This window comes from Sus scrofa, chromosome 5 (genome assembly GCF_000003025.6).
Source record: "Sus scrofa isolate TJ Tabasco breed Duroc chromosome 5, Sscrofa11.1, whole genome shotgun sequence".
Lineage (NCBI taxonomy): Eukaryota > Metazoa > Chordata > Mammalia > Artiodactyla > Suidae > Sus > Sus scrofa.
In genome coordinates this window covers 18,584,090-18,602,676 of record NC_010447.5, presented here as the reverse complement: position 1 = coordinate 18,602,676, position 18,587 = coordinate 18,584,090, and the positions used below count along the sequence as shown (strand labels likewise).

General features: G+C 43.2%; 1 protein-coding gene and 1 long non-coding RNA gene across 3 annotated transcripts in view; one reads left to right on the top strand and one right to left on the bottom strand.

Moving 5' to 3' along the window:
* Window positions 1–13,914, bottom strand: part of SP1 (Sp1 transcription factor) — a 44,415-nt gene extending 30,501 nt beyond the window's left edge. The window contains exons 1-3 of one of the 2 annotated variants that reach the window (XM_005652567.3): window positions 13,730–13,914; window positions 12,495–12,649; window positions 10,646–12,161 (exon numbers count right to left, since the gene is read on the bottom strand). In XM_005652567.3, the coding sequence (XP_005652624.1) occupies window positions 10,646–12,161; window positions 12,495–12,649; window positions 13,730–13,736 (1,678 nt within the window). In that variant the 5' untranslated portion in view covers window positions 13,737–13,914. Of the gene's footprint in view, window positions 1–10,645; window positions 12,162–12,494; window positions 12,650–12,825; window positions 13,228–13,729 lie in introns of those variants that run through there. The other variant, XM_005652569.3, reaches the window with a different exon arrangement.
* Window positions 14,041–16,665, top strand: LOC102163309. Its single transcript, XR_002343962.1, has 3 exons — window positions 14,041–15,013; window positions 15,253–15,370; window positions 16,245–16,665. It is a non-coding gene; the product is annotated as an uncharacterized LOC102163309 (long non-coding RNA).

The following is an 18,587-nucleotide window of genomic DNA, read 5'->3' as shown; positions in this document are numbered from 1 at the left end:
CCATTCTCATCACTGTTATTCAACATAGTATTGCAAGTCCTAGCCACAATAATCAGACAAACAAAAGAAATAAAAGGTATCCAAACTAGAAGAGGTAAAATTGTCACTGTATGCAGATGACATGATACTATATACAGAAAACCCAAAGTACTCAACCCCAAAACTACTCAAACTGATCAATAAATTCCGCAAAGTAGCAGGATATTAACATGCAGAAATCAGTTGCATTTCTGTATACTAACAATGAAATATTAGAAATATACAATACCTTTTGAAATTGCACCCAAAAAAATCAAATACTTGGGAATAAACCTGACCAAGGAGGTGAAAGACATATGCTGAAAACTATAAAATACTAATCAAGGAAATTTTTTTTTTTTTTTTAGGGCCACACCCATGGCACACAGAGGTTCCCAGGCTAGGGGTTGAATGGGAGCTGTAGCCTCCAGCCTATGCCAGAGCCAGAGCCATGCCAGATTCAAACCACATCTGCAACCTACACCACAGCTCACGGGGACACCAGATCCTTAACCCACTGAGCAAGGCCAGGGATAGAACCTGCAACCTCATGGTTCCCAGTCGGATTCGATTCCATCGCGCCACGACGGAAACTCCCTGAGGAAGTTAAAGAGGAATCAAAGAAATGGAAAGATACTCCATGCTTCTGGGTTGGAAAAATTAATATTTTAAAAATGGCCATACTACTCAAAGCAATCTACAGATTCAATGCAATCCCTATCAAATTATCCATGTTATTTTTTTTTCACAGAACTAGAACAAACAATCCAAAAATTTATATGGAACCACAAAAGACCCAGAGTTGCCAAAGCAATCCTGAGGAACAAAAACCAAGCAGGAGGCATAACTCTCCCAGACTTCAGGCAATATTACAAAGCCACAGTAATCAAGACAGTGTGGTACTGGTACCAAAACAGACATTCAGACCAACGGAACAGAAAAGAGAACCCAGAAATAAACCCAGATACCTATGGCCAATTAATCTTGACAAAGGAGGCAAGGCTATAAAATGGGAAAAAACACAGTCTTTTCATCAGGTGGTGCTGGGAAAACTGGACAGTCGCATGTAAATCAATGAAACTGGAACACACCCTCACACCATTCACAAAAATAAACTCAAAATGGCTTAAAGACTTAAAAGACAAGACACTATTAAACTCCTAGAAGAAAATATAGGCAAACATTCTCTGATATCAACATTACAAATGTTTTCTCACGTCAGTCTCCCAAAGCAACAGAAATAAAAGCAAAAATAGGAGTTCCCGTCATGGCACAGCAGAATCAATCTGACTAGGAACCATGAGGTTTACAGGATCGATCCCTGGCCTCCCTCAGTGTGTTAAGGATCCAGCATTGCTGTGGGCTGTGCTGTAGGTTGCTGACGAGGCTCGGATCCCAAGTTGCTGTGGCTCTGGCGTAGGCCGGCAACCACAGCTCCGATTAGACCCCTAGCCTGGGAACCTCCATATGCCACGGGTGGCCCCTAAAAGGTCAAAAGACAAAAAAAAAAAAAAAAAAGCCAAAATAAACCAATGGGAACTAATCAAGCTGACAAGCTTTTGCACAGCAAAGGAAACCATTAAAAAAAAAACCAAAAAGACAACTTAAAGAATGGGAGAAAATAGTTTCAAATGATGCAACTGACAAGGGCTTAATCTCTAAAATATACAAACAGGAGTTCCCGTCGTGGCGCAGTGGTTAACGAATCCGACTGGGAACCATGAGGTTGCGGGTTCGGTCCTTGCCCTTGCTCAGTGGGTTAACGATCCGGCGTTGCCGTGAGCTGTGGTGTAGATTGCAGACGCGGCTCGGATCCCGCGTTGCTGTGGCTCTGGCGTAGGCCGGTGGCTACAGCTCCGATTCAACCCCTAGCCTGGGAACCTCCATATGCCGCGGGAGCGGCCCAAGAAATAGCAACAATAACAACAACAACAACCAAAAAAAAAAAAGACAAAAAAAAAAAAATAAATAAAAAATAAAATATACAAACAACTTATACAACAACAGCAAAACAGCCAACAACCCAATGGAAAAATGGCAAAAGACCTTAATAGACATTTCTCCCAAAGAAGATATACAGATGGCCAACAAGCACATGAAAAAATGCTCAACATCACTGATTATGAAAGAAATGCAAAGCAAAACTACCATGAGATACCACCTCTCACCAGTCAGAACGGCCATCATTAATAAGTCCACAAATAACAAATGCTGGAGAGGGTGTGGAGAAAAGGGAACCCTCCTGTACTCTTAGTGGGAAGGTAAACTGGTACAACCACTATGGAAAACAGTGTGGAGGTACCTTAGAAAACTATACATAGAACTACCACATGACCCAGCAATCCCACTCTTGGGCATATATCCAGACAAAACTTTCCTTGAAAAAGACACATGTACCTGTATGTTCACTGCAGCACTATTCACAACAGCCAAGACATGGAAACAACCTAAATGTCCATCGACAGATGAATGGATTAAGAAGATGTGGTACACACACACACACACACACACACACACACACACACACACAAAATGGAATACTACTCAGCCATAAAAAAGAATGAAATAATGCCATTTGCAGCAACATGGATGGAACTAGAGACTCTCATACTAAGTGAAGTAAGTCAGAAAGAGAAAGACAAATACCATATGATAGCACTTATGTCTGGAATCTAAAATATGGCACAAATGAACCTTTCCACAGAAAAGAAAATCATGGACATAGAGAACAGACTTGTGGTTGCCAAGGGGGAAGGGGAGAGAGTGGGACGGACTGGGAATTTGGGGTTAATAGATGCAAACTACTGCCTTTGGAATGGATAAGCAATGAGATCCTGCTGTATAGCCCTGGAAACTATACCTAGGCACTTATGATGGAGCATGATAATGTGAGAAAAAAGAATGTATTCATGTATGTGTGACTAGGACACCTTGCTGTACAGCAGAAAATTGGCAGAACACTGTAAAGCAGCTATAATGGAAAAAATAAAAATCATTACCAAAAAAAGATATAGTAGTATAGTGGAAAGGATACTTACTCATCTGAAGTCAAAAGATAGTCACTTTGTAAATTTTGTCAGTGACCTCTGGCAAGTCACCGAATCTTTCTACACCTGAGGTTGTCAAAAGGATTAGAGGGGATGAGAGTTTCCAGCTCCAGCAACCTGCAGTTTAACCGCTAGTAGAATTGATAGTTTGGTTTAACTATTTTTTTTTTTTTTTGGCCACACCCATAGCATATGAATGTTCCTGGGCCAGGGAAGGAATCTGAGCTGCAGGGACCTATGTTACAGCTGTAGCAACACCGGATCCTTAACCTGCTGCACCTTGGTGGGAACTAACTGTTTTACATTTGCGAAGAGCTGCAGCTTCCGAGCCCACAAGGCCAAGTCAATGAAGAACAAATGGAATAATCTGAAAAGATACATCTCAATAGCATTTAACCTTATTTATATTATCTGCAACAAACTTTCCTTTTCTCCCCACTATAGGGCGGCATCCTTGGGATATGGAAGCTTAGGGGTCAAACATGAGCTACAGCTTCAGGCATACACCACAGTCACAGCAACACCAAATCCAAGCCACACCTGTTACCCTACACCTCAGCATGCAGCATCGCTGGATCCCACTGAGCAAGGCCAGGGATTGAACCTGCATCCTCATGGATACTAGTCAGGTTCTTAACCCACTGAGCCACAACAGTAACTTCTATTTGCAGCAAATATTTATCATTTAAAAATTTTTTCAGAGATTTAGATTTTCTAGGATTTTTGTTTTTTGGGTTTTTTTTTTTGGTTTTGGGGTTTTTTTTTTTTTGTCTTTTTAGGGCTGCACCCGCAGCATATGGAAGTCCCAGGCTAGAGGTCAAATCGAAGCTGTAGCCGCCAGTCTATACCACAGCTCAGAGCAATGCCAGATCCTTTAACCCACTGAGCGAAACCAGGGATAGAACCCCATTTCTCATGGATACTAGTCAGGTTCGTTACTGCTGAGCCACAACAGGAACTTCAGAGATTTAGATTTTTAACTGTTTTCTCATCTTGTAAAGGGCAAGTCTTTGTTCTTGACCCCTTCTTCAAAATCAATAAATTATTATTTATTTTGTACATATATATAGGGTGAGAAGGATTCACAGTAAATTAGACAGGCACATCCAAACTTATGAAACAAGTAATACTGCTTGGTTTCCATAACCCATTCAGTTTTAAAACACTGGAGAGAAGTACACATTCAAATTACTACCAAGATTTGCAAACTTTCCTCAAAAATTTTTTCAGGGTCCACCTTCTGCAGCTCCATACCAAAAAAACAAACAACCCCATCAAAAAATGGGCAGAAGATCTAAACAGACAGTTCTCCAAAGAAGACACACAGATGGCTAAAAAACATATGAAAAGATGTTCAACATCACTCATAATCAGAGAAATGCAAATCAAAACCACCATGGGGTACCACCTTACACCAGCCAGAATGGCCATCATCAAAAAGTCTACAAACAATAAGTGCTGGAGAGGGTGTGGAAAAAAAGGAACCCTAGTACACTGTTGGTGGGATTGCAAATTGGTGCAACCACTGTGGAAAACAGTATGGACATTCCTCAGAAAACTAAACATAGAACTACCATTTGATCCAGCAATCTCACTCCTGGGCAACTATCCAGAGAAAACCACGACTTGCAAAGACACATGTACTCCAATGTTCATTGCAGCACTATTTTCAATAGCCAAGATGTGGAAACAACTTATGTGTCCATCGACAGAGGAGTGGATCAAGAAGATGTGGTACATCAGACACAACTTAGAATAGATATACAAGGAGATCCTGCTGAATAGCATTGAGAACTTTGTTTAGATACTCATGTTGCAACAGAACAGAACAAAGGGTGGGGGAAAAAAATGTAATTGTAATGTATACATGTAAGGATAACCTGACCCCCTTGCTGTACAGTGGGAAAAAAAAAATTAAAAAAAAAAAAAAAAACTAAGACACCCCCTGTGCCTTTAGCTCTATACCTAAAAAAGGAAATGATGAATTCACACATTTGTGTTGTCAATAAAGCATACTGCTAAAAAAAAAAAAAAAAAAAAAAAATGTGGTACATATACACAATGGAGTATTACTCAGCCATTAAAATGAACGAAATACCAGCATTTTTAGCAACATGGATGGACCTAGAAATTATCATGCTAAGTGAAGTCAGCCATACGATGAGACACCAACATCAAATGCTTTCAGTGACATGCGGAATCTGAGAAAAGGACAGACTTGAACTTCTTTGCAGAACAGATACTGACTCACAGACATTGAAGAACTTATGGTCTCCAGAGGAGACAGTTTGGGGGTGGGGGATGTGCTTGGGTTATGGGATGGAAATCCTGTGAAATTGGATTGTTATGATCATTACACAACTACAGATGTGATAACTTCATTTGAGTAATAAAAAAAATTTTTTTTTCAGGGTCTTCTACGGGTACCAATTCTTAAAATCCAGCATAGTATTAACAATGTAGGCATAGTGTGGACCTATATCTTTTAAAATAATGCTTTGATGGGGGAGTTCCCATTGTGGTGCAGTGGTTAACGAATCCGACTAGGAACCATGAGGTTGTGGGATCGTTCCCTGACCTCCCTCAGCAGGTTAAGGATCTGGCATTGCTGTGAGCTGTGGTGTAGGTCACAGATGTGGCTCAGATCCTGCATTGCTGTGGCTCTGGCGTAGGCCAGCGGCTACAGCTCCGATTAGACCCCAAGCCTGGGAACCTCCATACTCCTCGGGAGCGGCCCCAGAAGAAAAAAAATTAAAATAAAATAATGCTTTCGGCGGTAGGGGGATTCACTGAGGGTATGGGATGGAACTGCTAAGAAATTTGGTTGTGATGATTGTTGTACACCTGTAAATGTAATAAAACTCACTAATAAAAGAAAATAATGCTTCAGAACACCAAGGCTTCTGTAATAGTGCTAAATGTTAGAAAAAGGAATTAGTACTATTGCAACAAACCTTCTGTAAGAAATATGAAAAATGCTTGTTTTTCAATTAAACAGCAAATTGACAATTTTTAACTATTAATGTTTACAGACACCCAATCAGTAACTCATAAAGCATTATGTAATAAGTCTTTTCTACGAATGTTCATCTTACATTTTAAAACATTTTCAGGGAGGGAAATGTTTTAAAACAATTAGAAGGAATGAGCAGAACTAAATTTTTAGTAGCAAGATTTACACACTGCTTTACAAAGAACACTTAAAGGGAAAGGGAGATAGGAGAACAGATCAGATACTAAATTTTTCTGCAACACTAGTCATTCTTGTGCTCTTGTTATTTAATTAAGAACTAAAATGGCCACATTACACAATGCAACGTGATTTTTGCAATGACGTCATTGACAGAAAGCCACTGGAATGAATAAATAGGAGCAATTGAAAAGGTCTGAAGACTGCCTTTTCAGTCTTCAAATCAATCAAGGCATCTTAAGTTTTAAAGGAGACCTTTTCTACTTAAACTGAACTCATTCAAAAAACACATAAAATCATGCTAAGAAGCAAATACAATATTAAAGAAAGCAAATGATGCAGAAACATTTGTTATATTTAATAAAAGTATGTTATTTTAAAATAGAAAATTCTCTTATGTGATCTTTTTGCACTAGAATGATAATTTTGAACATTTAAATCATCTAAACTTACTTATCACTAATGTTCAAATGCACTAACTAGTCTAAAATACAACTTTTTTAACAAATTAGAACTCAGCAATCTGACCCCAAGTTTAGTGACACTGCTGGCAAACCAACTCTGGTATCACATTCAACCTAACTTCTAAGAGACACTCTCCTGACCTCGATAAAACCAAGCAGATGTGAAATTTTTATTTTTAGTGCTTGAAATTTGCTTCTTGAGTGAATTATAGCCATCAAGGAAATATGTTCTATTCTCCTGCCAAAGCCAAGCCCTGCACTCTTTATTAGGCAGAACTCCCACTAAGTCTTCCAAACTCAGTCTTTCAAAGTCACTGCCCCCACCCCCCAACCTGGGGGAAAAGTTTTCTGGATCTAGCAGTGGCTGAAAAAAAAAATCTGAAGCTTTAAACTTAAAAAAAAACTACAAGAGTACAACACCAAAATGAGAGGAAAAGGTGCTGATAAAGGAGAAAAGATATTGATTAAAAAAAGAAAGAAAGAAAGAAAAAGCTGCTAACTTAACAACAACAAAAACTAAGAGCCCATAGATCATTTCACTGTCTGGAAACTAAACTCAGTTTACTGGGTGGTCCTTTCTTCACTAACACTCACCCGGGGCAGAGCCAAGAAAAACAGGAATAGAGATGGCTGGCTTATTTTGGTTCTAAATTTGGGCCTTTACCTGTATATTCAGCAAACAAGTAAAAAAAAGTGAAAGTCAACAGGAGAGCTTAGAAGATTTGTATTTACTTATTTGTTTGTTTGGGGGTTTTTTGTTGTTTTGTTTTTGTTTTTGGCCGCACATGGGGGATGTGGAAGTTCTGGGCCAGGGACTCAATCTGAGCCACATCTACAACCTATATGCCACAGCAGTGGCAATGCTGGATCCTTAACCCACTGCACCACAGCAGGAACTGCTTAGAAGATTTTTATTTTTTTAATTAATTTTTTAATTTTTTTTTTGTCTTTTTGCCTTTTCTAGGGCCAATCCTGTGGCATATGGAGGTTCCCAGGCTAGGAGTCTAATCGGAGCTGTAGCCACTGGCCTACGCCAGAGCCACAGCAACACAGGATCCGAGCCGAGTCTGCAACCTACACCTCAACTCACGGCAATGCCAGATCTTTAACCCACTGAGCAAGGCCAGGGCTCGAACCCACAACCTCATGGTTCCTAGTCAGGTTCGTTAACCACTGTGCCATGACGGGAACTCCTGGAAGATTTTTAAAAGATGATTTTTAAAAATAAATGTAGAAGAGTTCTCTGGTGGTGCAGCAGCTTAAAGATCCAGCATGGTGGCTTATGTGGCTCAAGTTTGATCCCCGGCCCAGGAACTTTCACATGCTGTGGCCCAAAATAAAACAAAATAAAAATAAATAAATGTAAACAAAGTAAACACCATGGAAGCTGCAGTCTTCCACACCATGTAATAACCAAGCCTCACTTTGTAGAGTACTCTCTACCTATCTATCTATATCTTACAACATGACTTCACATCTAAGGCTCTTGCCAGTAGGTTGAGTTCTTCCAATAAAATGACTATATACCAGAAAAGGGGATAAAATGAGATGCTTTGTAGCAGCCAGGCAACAACTTAAGAGCACTAAGCTTCCAGGAAATGACTGTATTATCTTTTATTAAGGATGAAGTCAGATCAATTGAAAGGGGGAAAAAAAACACTCCACAACTATAATTAACCAGAAAGGAGGAAATTTTTACCTTCAGAATCTACTACTGATGAAGCAAACAATCTCAACTCTCACAAAATGGCCTTTTAGAGCCTCATTCTCTCCTTCATGAACATCAAGCTGTTGTTAGCTTATAGAAAGGCATGCGTTTTCTAGACCATCAATAACAGGTAAGTAGCCCTATCCCATGACATATTAAATAGCAGACTTCCCAGTGCATGATTTAGCAATGAGTGTCTCATGATTGTTCTTTAGAGCTTAAGTTATAAACCTTTTAAAAATTGCAAGGATCCAAATTATTACTAACTAGCACAATCTCAGCTTTGCTATCCACTGAAGAGTAAAATTGCTAGATACAACAACCTAAAACCAAAACGGAAACCAACACACAATGTAGATTACCCAGTGTCTTATTTTCCAGGCTGTTGCATTTAGTTTTTATTAAACTTACTCCATTTCTACTCTCATAATTTTTAACCTATAAAACACTTGCCAGTTCTAGAACATTAAATTTCAAAGAAACACAGATATCTTTTCTAAGACATTTTTAACAATCTAAAGGATCTCTCATGTCCCAAGTTAAAACAGGTAATTCCTCAGACGAGAACTAACAGCAAGTAGTTTCATCACTTAAATGCTTCTCAGTATCTCAAAATCCTCATCTAGAAAATAAGACAGTTGTATGGAGAGATTCCTCAGGTCCCTTCTAGCTCTAACTTTCTATCCCAAGATCTTCAATTCACTAAGAAAATTACTGTCTGTTAAGGCTCAAATGTAATCGTTTTAAATATACTACAAAGAATCTAAGAAATTTAGGGAATTTGAGCAGACCTCCCCACCAGAGATCTTCCTAAACTGCAGGAGGCAGGAAATAATGGTTGCCTATTTGTTATCCTCTCTTACATAATAACCAGTCTAAATGGGATGAGAACTCCATAATAAAAGTAAAAAATAAGCCCACACATATTCAAAAAAAAAAAGTTTAAGTTCAGTGGTATTAAATTATTTCCCATTATAAACTGCATATATCATGCCTTAGTATAAAAGTGTATACACACAGATATATATCTTTATTGTGCTTTATTAAAGATTAGCTACATCACGACAGAATTTAAGGTGATAAATTCTAAATAACTTCCATCTTTTTATAAACAGATGTTTTAAATTTCAAATTAACCAATAGTGAACGTAGTTCAAAATAAATGACTGAATAGTAACATCAACAGATACATATATACCTCTTTCCAGACTTTTGCCCCCTTGCCCCCTTATTCCCAACTCCTCTCACTTCTACCTCCCCACTTCATTCCAGGCCCCATTCCCTTTTTCTCCCTTCCTTGCACTATACTACTTTCGAAGCAGTCCAGGAAATGGTTCTCTTATCTAGGAAATATCAAAATCACCTAGGAAGCGTATTAAAACTACACATTAGCACAGGGAACTATGTCTAGTCACTCATGATGGAGCATGATTATGTGAGAAAAAAGAACGTATACATGTATGTGTAACTGGGTCACCACGCTGTACAGTAGAAAATTGACAGATCACCATAAACCAGCTATAATGGAAAAAAATAACAATCATTTTGTAAAAAAACAAAAATAAACATTAGTACTTTCAGGGTAAGTAAGACTTGAAAAAATTAAACCCTGATTAACCAGCTTGCTCAGAAGGTAGGCTATTCTGGTTGACTAAAGATTAACTAGGAAAGTTATTTTGTTGAAAAATCCTTTGGAATCCATTATCATTACTTTTCCCTTGCTTACGGTTCATGAGAAATACCTGATGACTTAACAACCTTAAGTTTATAATCGATTCCTCTCCACAGGAATGAGCCCTCAGGCCAAGTAAAGCCCTCAAGATAAGAATGACTTTACCTTCTTTTTAAAGGATTATAAACAAACAAAAAAGTACATGTAACTGAGACTATAAGTGGCCCGCAACGCCTTAAATATTTACCATCTGGGCCTTTGTAGAAAAAGTTTGCCAATCCTTGCTCTAGAGCATCAAAAGCACTGGAAGTATAGAGACTCCAAGGACACTGCCTAGAAGTGCTCCTTTCTCATCAGATTAACTGAAGGGGAAAAGTTTCCATTAAGTCAGTTCCAAATGATTTAAAGAAAATCATTGCTACTTCTCTGACTTGCCCTCAAGAAAGTGTTACCCTCAAAAGGTTCTACTTCGTTCTTTAGACTCAATAGTTTCAGCTGAGATGCTAGGTAGCTCTGGAAATAAATGCAAAAGATCTGAACTCTTACCTGAGGCATTTGCTATAGCCAAGGGCAGGCTTGGAAGCTGGTGCACCTGGATTCCCGAAGCACCCAATGCACTGAGGTTAATGGTCTGGAGGCCAGGCATGGAGGAGAGTTGAGCAGCATTCACAGTGACTGTGCCAGCAGGGATGGAGGCAGCTGAGGCAATGGGTGTAAGGGTGGTACTGCTGCTGCTGGTCTGCCCCAAGGAAACACCCTGCATTGGGGCCAAGGTGATTGTCTGGGCCTGTGGGTTCTGAACTTGGAGGTTCTGCAGCTGAAGAGTCTGCCAACTGACCTGTCCATTGGGCCCCACTGTTGGTGTCCGGATGATGATGGGGCCAGAGTTTGGAACGGCCTGAAGCTGAAGGTTCTGGAGGGTTTCCTGGGAGATAGCTTGAGTTGTGAAGGTCTGCCCTGACAATGGCGTTGCTTGGAGAGCCTGGAGGGCCTGTCCACCTTGAACTAACTGAGGCTGGATAAGAATTTGTTGTTGTTGCTGGGTCTGCTGGTTTTGCTCTCCCTCTTTTTGCTGACTTGCTTGCAGTGAGCCTCCAGATGTCTGGTTCTGCTGGATGTTCAGAGCATCAGACCCCTGTAGCCCACTGACCCTCTGTGGTGTCTGGCCTTGAGAGTTGGTCCCTGTTGATCCGCTGGTGGTAAAGTTCATAATTCCCATGTTGCTGGTGGTAGTAGTTGTTGAGTAGCTATTGGCATTGGTGAAAAAGGAGCTGGAACTGGCTTGTGATGATACCAAACTGGCAGAACTGATGGCAGTCCCGGAGGTGACAGGCTGTGAGCCACTCTCTTGGGACCCGGAGCTGCTAATCGTGACTGCCTGAGAACTAGGAGTCAAGGTAGCTGCAGAAACGCTGTTGACAGGTAGCAAGGTAATATTACCATTCAGGGCCACTGGTACATTGGTCACATACTGAGTCTGTCCTGAGAGTACATTATTAGCTAGGCCTTGGAGGGGGACAGCCTGCTGGAGTAGGTTTGGCATAGCAGCAATGATGTTGCCTCCACTTCCTCGATTTGTGATGATCTGTTGGTTTGCACCTGGTATGATCTGTATCTGACCTGAACCATCCTGCTGTACTTGGGCCCCAGTGGCAGCAAACTGCAGCTGTTGCCCATCAACCGTCTGGAACTGTGGGATTACTTGATACTGAATATTAGGCATCACTCCAGGCAGTCCTGTTAGGACTTGCTGGTTCTGCAGGTTGGATGTGGCAGCCACGACATACTGCCCACCAGAGACAGTGCGATTCTTGGAAGACTCACCACCATTGTTGCCATTGGTACTGCTGCCACTTTGTTCCTTCGAGGTAGGGGTAGCCCCAGAGGAGGAAGAGATGATCTGCCAGCCATTGGCACTCTGGGAGAGCTGTGTGGCTGTGAGGTCAAGCTCACCTGTGCTCCCGGACTGGCCTGGGCCCTGGGAGTTGTTACTGTTTTCATTGGGTGACTCAATTCTGCTGCAGGTTGCTGCCAGCAGAGCCAAAGGGGATGGCTGGGACTCCTGGCCAAAAATAAGGGAGAGGAAAGAGATTAGTTTAGTGACACCAGCTGCCAGCCCTGGGGGCAGTAGAAAAAAATAAACAGTAAAAAAAACCCAAAATAAATAAATAAACAGCAAAACAGTGCCCCCCCCAAGCAAACAAAAAGCCAACCTATCTACACTGCTGAAATTTGAAATTCTCATCTTTGGGGATCTCCAAGTCACTTGTCTCTGTACTTACTTCCCTATCTGTAAATTAGCCCTTTCCTAAAAATTTTTTTGTGAAAAGACAATCATCTAAGAATATCTACATCCTCTCAACACGATGCCCACTCTGTCCAGATGATCACCTACCTGCCCTCCTCCTCCTCCACCGCTGCTGCTACTGCCTGTGCTGCTGCTTCGAGCCTGAGAAAAGGCACCACCATTACCACTGCCCCCATTATTGCCACCAACTCCTTTTTCAATCTTCACCACAGCTGTCATTTCATCCATGGAGTGATCTTGGTCTAAAAAGAATTAAAAGATAACTTAAAGTTGGGGAAAGAAAAAAGATAAAATGAAGAAGGGTAAGGAAGACTAGGACCAAACAAAAATGACTAACAGGAAGGTGAAAGTCCCAGTATTTAAACAAACAAACAAAAAAGGATTGGGGAAGAAGAGACAGCTGTAGGGCTAGGAAGACCTGAACTGGGCCCCTTGGTGCCAAAACTGGGCCGCAGTTCTCCCTCGTACAAAATTAAACTCAGAAAACAATGAAAAGGTGCTTTTGGTATAGACAATGTAAGGGTCCGTGGACATGTTGAAGGAGTTTAAAAGTATCCTGCGGGGAAAAAAAGGAGAAATATAGATAAGGCATAAAACATGTGGGTGGATGGAAAGCTTGCTCAAATTAGGGTCAAAGGAGATGGAGAAAGGGAAGAATTCAAGTGTAGAAAGTCACAAGAGGAAAGGAAGGGGAAGGAGAAAAGATGAGATAAAAAGTTTTGTAGGGGGGAACATTTGTGAATACTAGAAAGGGGCTAAAGAGGTCCAGGGGTTAGAAATCAGGAGTTTCGGGGCGGACAGAGGGCGGGCCCTAGAAGGAAAGGGCGGTTTCGGGGTGAGGGGCGTGGAAAGGGCGGGACGGTAGGGGGAGGGGTAATCTACGGGGGGGAGGGGTAACCTTCGGGGGGTGGGGGGAGGAGGGCCTTGGGGCCGGCGGCGACCAGAGGGCGGACCAGGGAGGCGGTTGGCCCGGGCGGGGCCTGCACTGCTCGGGCCGCCCCCGCGGCTCCAGCCCCCGGCAGGAGGAGCCTCAGGCGGGCGGCCGAGTAGTGGGGGGTAAGGCCCGTCCCCCGTGGCTGGGGCGGGCAGGGGGCGGGCGAGGCCACGCTGCCCCCTCCCCCGGGGCGGGCGGCCCATCCCCCTCCTCCTCCGAGGCCCCGCCACTGCCCCTTCTCCCTCCCTTCCCTCCGCCCCGGGCGGGACCAAGGCCGCCGCCGCCGCCTCCCGCCCGCCCCCCTCACGGCGGGGACCGCCCGGTCGGCCCTCGCGCGCGCCCCCTCACTCCCCTCCCACCCCTAAGCTTGGAGTGGACTCATCCTTACCGCTCATGGTGGCAGCTGAGGGACGAGCTCAAGGGGGTCCTGTCCGGGGGGGTTGGGGGGGCCAGGAAAAACGCGGACGCTGACGAGGCAAGCGAACCCGGACCGGACAGGGAGGGGGGGGTAAAGAGGAGGGAGCAGCGCGCCACAAGCCCGGCCTAGGCCCCGCCCCTCCACTGCTGCCCCGCCCAATAAGGGAGGGTGAAAGGAGGGACTTGCAAAAGAAAGACAGGCAAATTACCCAATGGCGAGACTCGTTTGCTCTCTAAGGCGTGTAAGACAAAGTTGCGTGCGTGGTGTCCGCCCAAAAAGGGCGCCCTCTCAGTTTTAAAAGCCAATGAAAGGTGCAGGAAGTGAAGATAGGCGGGATTTAGAGATGATAGGCTTGGAGAGAAACCAGTCAACTGCCAGGCGGGCTCGCTGAGACGTAGGGATAGGAAGGGTTTTCATTGGAATGACAGAACAGCGACCAACCAAAACCCTGGGCAAGCCTGGGCAAAGTCCTGGTGGGAGGTGGTAAAAAGTAGACAGGAATGGGATAGGATGAAGCTTATCAAAACCAATCAGAAATCAGGCGGGCGGCCAGGAAAATTATGATTGGATTAACACTGAAAAGAGACGCGCTAGGACACAAATTGACGTGAATAAAAGCCAATTGAATGCTGCTTAAACTGTGAGGGCGGGAACCTGGAGTAGGCAGGGGAGAATTGGCGGCTGCTTCAGTCACTCAGCCCAATGAGGCAGCGAGGGAAGCCAGGCACCGCCTCCGGCTTGGCCAATGGGCGTTACTAGAGGCGCCAGTTGTCGGGGAGGTAACAGGGCTGTGCCAAGAGGAGTCCGTCGCCATTTTGGCCCTCCTCTGGGGACGTCTTTACCGTGATTAGGTGGCAAGGCTTCAGCAGAGCCCTGCAATTCAACAAGTGTCAGGGCCGAGCCCCGCGGCGCGTCGCATTTCTTCCTCGACATCAGGGCTTGTTTGAGTCTTCACTTAACCGCTTTTAAAAGTACCTCTCAGGTCTCCCCCCTCCGCGGTGGGCGGACTGGCAGGCGGATGCCTCAGAATATGGTGTAACCCCTGTGGGTGCTGGCGCAAGGAGATCTGGCGAGGGCGCTCATACAGTAGGTTAATAACGCACTGACCAATTTGCAAGGTCTTTGTGAGACTCCAGCAAACGCCATTTTACTAAATTCCCCCAAAGTTGATAGCTACTTAAGGCCGGTTAACTCTTCGAGAGCTTGCTTTTGAGGCTAAAGAGTGTTGGAGGACTTCCTGGAGTTCGAGGTCCTGTAAGCTGCTACCCCACCCCCGCCCCTGCCTCTACCCCGTAATTGTAAATAACGTTTAAACATAAAGCAAGTAGCCAGATAGAGTGCCTGCTTTTTGCAACTGCAAAGGTTAGAGGTGATTTTTCCCGAAACACCTGAATTTCTGGCTACTCATTCTGCCTCTCCTTTACCCTAGTTTTGGTGGAGGCAGCCTGCGTGGCCTGTCAATAACATAAAGCCATTCTCTTTCGCCCTTGTAGGTTCTATGTTGCCACTTCATTATCTACAACTCGGCACTTCTCCATATTACTATCATGTCTTAAAGTATGGATTCCCGAAAACTGAGGCCTCTACTGCTTTGGGCAAAGCCTGAAGAAGGTGAATGTTGGAATTCCCATTGTGGCTCAGTGGGTTATGAAACTGACTAGGAGCCATGGGGACGCGGGTTCATTCCCTACCTCGCTCGGTGGGTAAAGGATCCGATCGCGCTTTGCCATGAGCTGTGGTACAGTCACAGACATGGCTTGGATCCCACGTTGCTGTGGCTTTGGCCTAGGCTGGCAGCTGCAACTTCGATTTGACCCCTAGCCTAGGAACTTCCATGTGCAGCAAGTTAGGCCCTAAGAAGCAAAAAAAAAAAAAAAAAAAAAGGTGAATTCCTACAGCGTTAGGTACCTAGGGCATCTAGGCATCTTGGCATTCCTTATGTCATTCTCTTAAGGAAGATGTTAGTATTAGAGACAGTATGTATTTTGTAAATGAAGATATGGAGGCTAAGAAGTAACTTGTTCAGGATCACAAGCTGAGATGTAGTGTCAGATTCCAAGCCAGAATAGGCCCACAAAAAGTCTTCTATGAATCCTTAAGTCAATAAAACAATGCCTTGTATAACCATTTATAAAAATGAGCTTAAGGAGTTCCCGTCGTGGCGCAGTGGTTAACGAATCCGACTAGGAACCATGAGGTTGTGGGTTCGGTCCCTGCCCTTGCTCAGTGGGTTAACGATCCGGCGTTGCCGTGAGCTGTGGTGTAGGTCGCAGACGCGGCTCGGATCCCGAGTTGCTGTGGCTCTGGCGTAGGCCGGTGGCTACAGCTCCGATTCAACCCCTAGCCTGGGAACCTCCATATGCCACGGGAGCGGCCCAAGAAATAGCAACAACAACAACAACAAAAAGACAAAAGACAAAAAAAAAAAAAAATGAGCTTAATAAAAAGATTTTTATTAAAAAAAAAACTTATTGTTACCTTCTAGGTCATGAAAGAAAAAAATCCTGCCCATACTTCCAAGACAGCTCAAATAGCATAATCCTCTGGTATGACTTTATTATAAAACATCTCATTACATTTCAATTAATAGCATCTCTCCCTATATGAAAGTTTCTCATAATATCAGGATATCTATCCTATCCTCTGGGTTGCCTTATTATTTATTCATTAATTTTGGCCCCTGCATAAATTCCCCACCTGGGATGGAACCCAAGCCATAGCAGTGGCAACACTGAATCCTTAATGGCCAGGCCACCAGGAAGCTCCAGGCTGCTTTTTTTTTTTTTTTTTTAAAGTAGATCCCCAGACCCTGTCTAAGACCTAATAAATTAGATTCTCTGGGCTAGGGCTTGAGAATATGCATTTTTCAGTAGCTATTCAAGGGATTGGTCCTGAAATTAAGAGTTTAAGAAACACTAAGGGGAGAAACTGGAGTGAAGAAACTTCCAGAAGGAAAGAAACTTCCTGGAGGGAAGAAGCTGCATTACTCATCTTTGTAAACCAAGCTCTGGAGATTCCAACAGCTGTTTAGTGTATTTAGCAAAAGGCCACACCCAGGCTGGGGGGAAGGGAGGAGGAACTAATACTGTGGAGCAGTCCTCTGAACAAGGCTTTTGTATGTCTAACTTAATCCTTTCAACCAATTTAAGAAATTGTGGCTGTGGTGTAACCAGCAGGGCCCTAAAAAGTGAGAAACATAGCTTGTTTATTGATAGTTTCTGAGAGAAAACGGACATCACCCATCTTGTCCAATTCATCTGGGAAAACCTGAACTAATTTTCTTTAGGCTAAGCAAAAAACAATGAATAAACTTATTTTAAGTCAGTCTTTGTAACCATTTGTGAAATCATTTAAGTAACTCCTAATGACTGTGTTTAAAAGCAATGTGGATTATTTGACAGTCTCCTTCTAAACCACTCATAAGAATATATGCACTTGGAGTTCCCCTTGTGGGGAAATGAATCCAACTTGTATCCATGGGAATTCAGATTCGATCTTAATTTGTGTGTCGGGGATCCAGTGTTGCTGTGAGCTGTTGTGTAGGTTGCAGTCATGCCTTAGTCCATATGCCACAAGTGTGGCCCTAAAAAGCAAAAAAAAAAAAAAAAAAAAAAAAGGAAGCATATATGCACTGGAGTTCCTGCTGTGACTGCAGTGGGTTAAGAATCTGACTTCATTGGCTAGGGTCACTGCAGAGGCACGGGTTTTATCCTCAGCACAGAGCACTGGATTAAAGGATCTGGCAGCCCAGTGCACTAGGTTAAAGGATCTGGTGTTGCCACAGCAGTGGCTTAGGTAGCAGCTGCAGCTCAGATGCAATCCCTGGCCTGGAAACTTCCACATACAGTGGGCCTAAGAAAACAAAACAAAACAAAAAACTAAAAATCACATCTTCAACCAGACAAAGCAGCCTGAGGGCCAGAACAATGCCTTTCCACTTTGTATCCTCAAGGCCTGGAATAAACACTTGATAAATGGAAGAGGAAGCCTGCCTAGTCCCAAAAATCCTGATTAGGTCTCCAGATATTATAATGCCAAAGACTGACTCTTAGCCTTCAATTGGTTGAAGGCTAAGAGTTACAAGTTAACCTGATTTTGAAGCTACTTTTACAAGTTAACCTGATTTTGAAGCTACTCTTTGATCTTAGCAATTTCCCACATAGCAATCTGGTAACTGGAACATTTTACAAATTAAAATACACAAATGATTTGAAACTCTGCTCTTATTAAAAAGAACAAAATAATGCCATTTGCAGCAACATGGATGGAACTAGAGATCATCATAGTAAGTTAGAGAAAGACAAATGCCTTATGATCTCCCATACATGTGGATTCTAAAATATGACACAGAATGGAGTTCTCATCCAGGCACAGTAGAAACAAATCTGACTAGGAACCATGAGGTTTCGGGTTCGATCCCTGGCCTCGCTCAGTGGGTTAAGGATCCAGCGTTGCAATGAGCTGTGGTATAGGTCGCAGACACGGCTTGGATCTGGTGTTGCTGTGGCTGTGGTGTAGACTGGCAGCTGTAGCTCCAATTAGACCTCTAAACTGGGAACCTCCATATGCCTCAGGTGCAACCCTAAAAAGACAAAATACAAAAAAATTTTAAAAATATGACACAGGAGTTCCTGTCATGGCTCAGTGGTTAGAGAATCCAACTAGTATCCATGAGGACAAAGGTTTGATCCCTGGCCTCACTCAGTGGATTAAAGATCTGGTGTCGCCATGAGCCGTGGTGTAGGGCAGACGCGGCTCAGATCCCACTTTAGTGTAGGCCGGCAGCTACAACTCTGATTCAACCCCTAGCCTGGGAACTTTCATATGC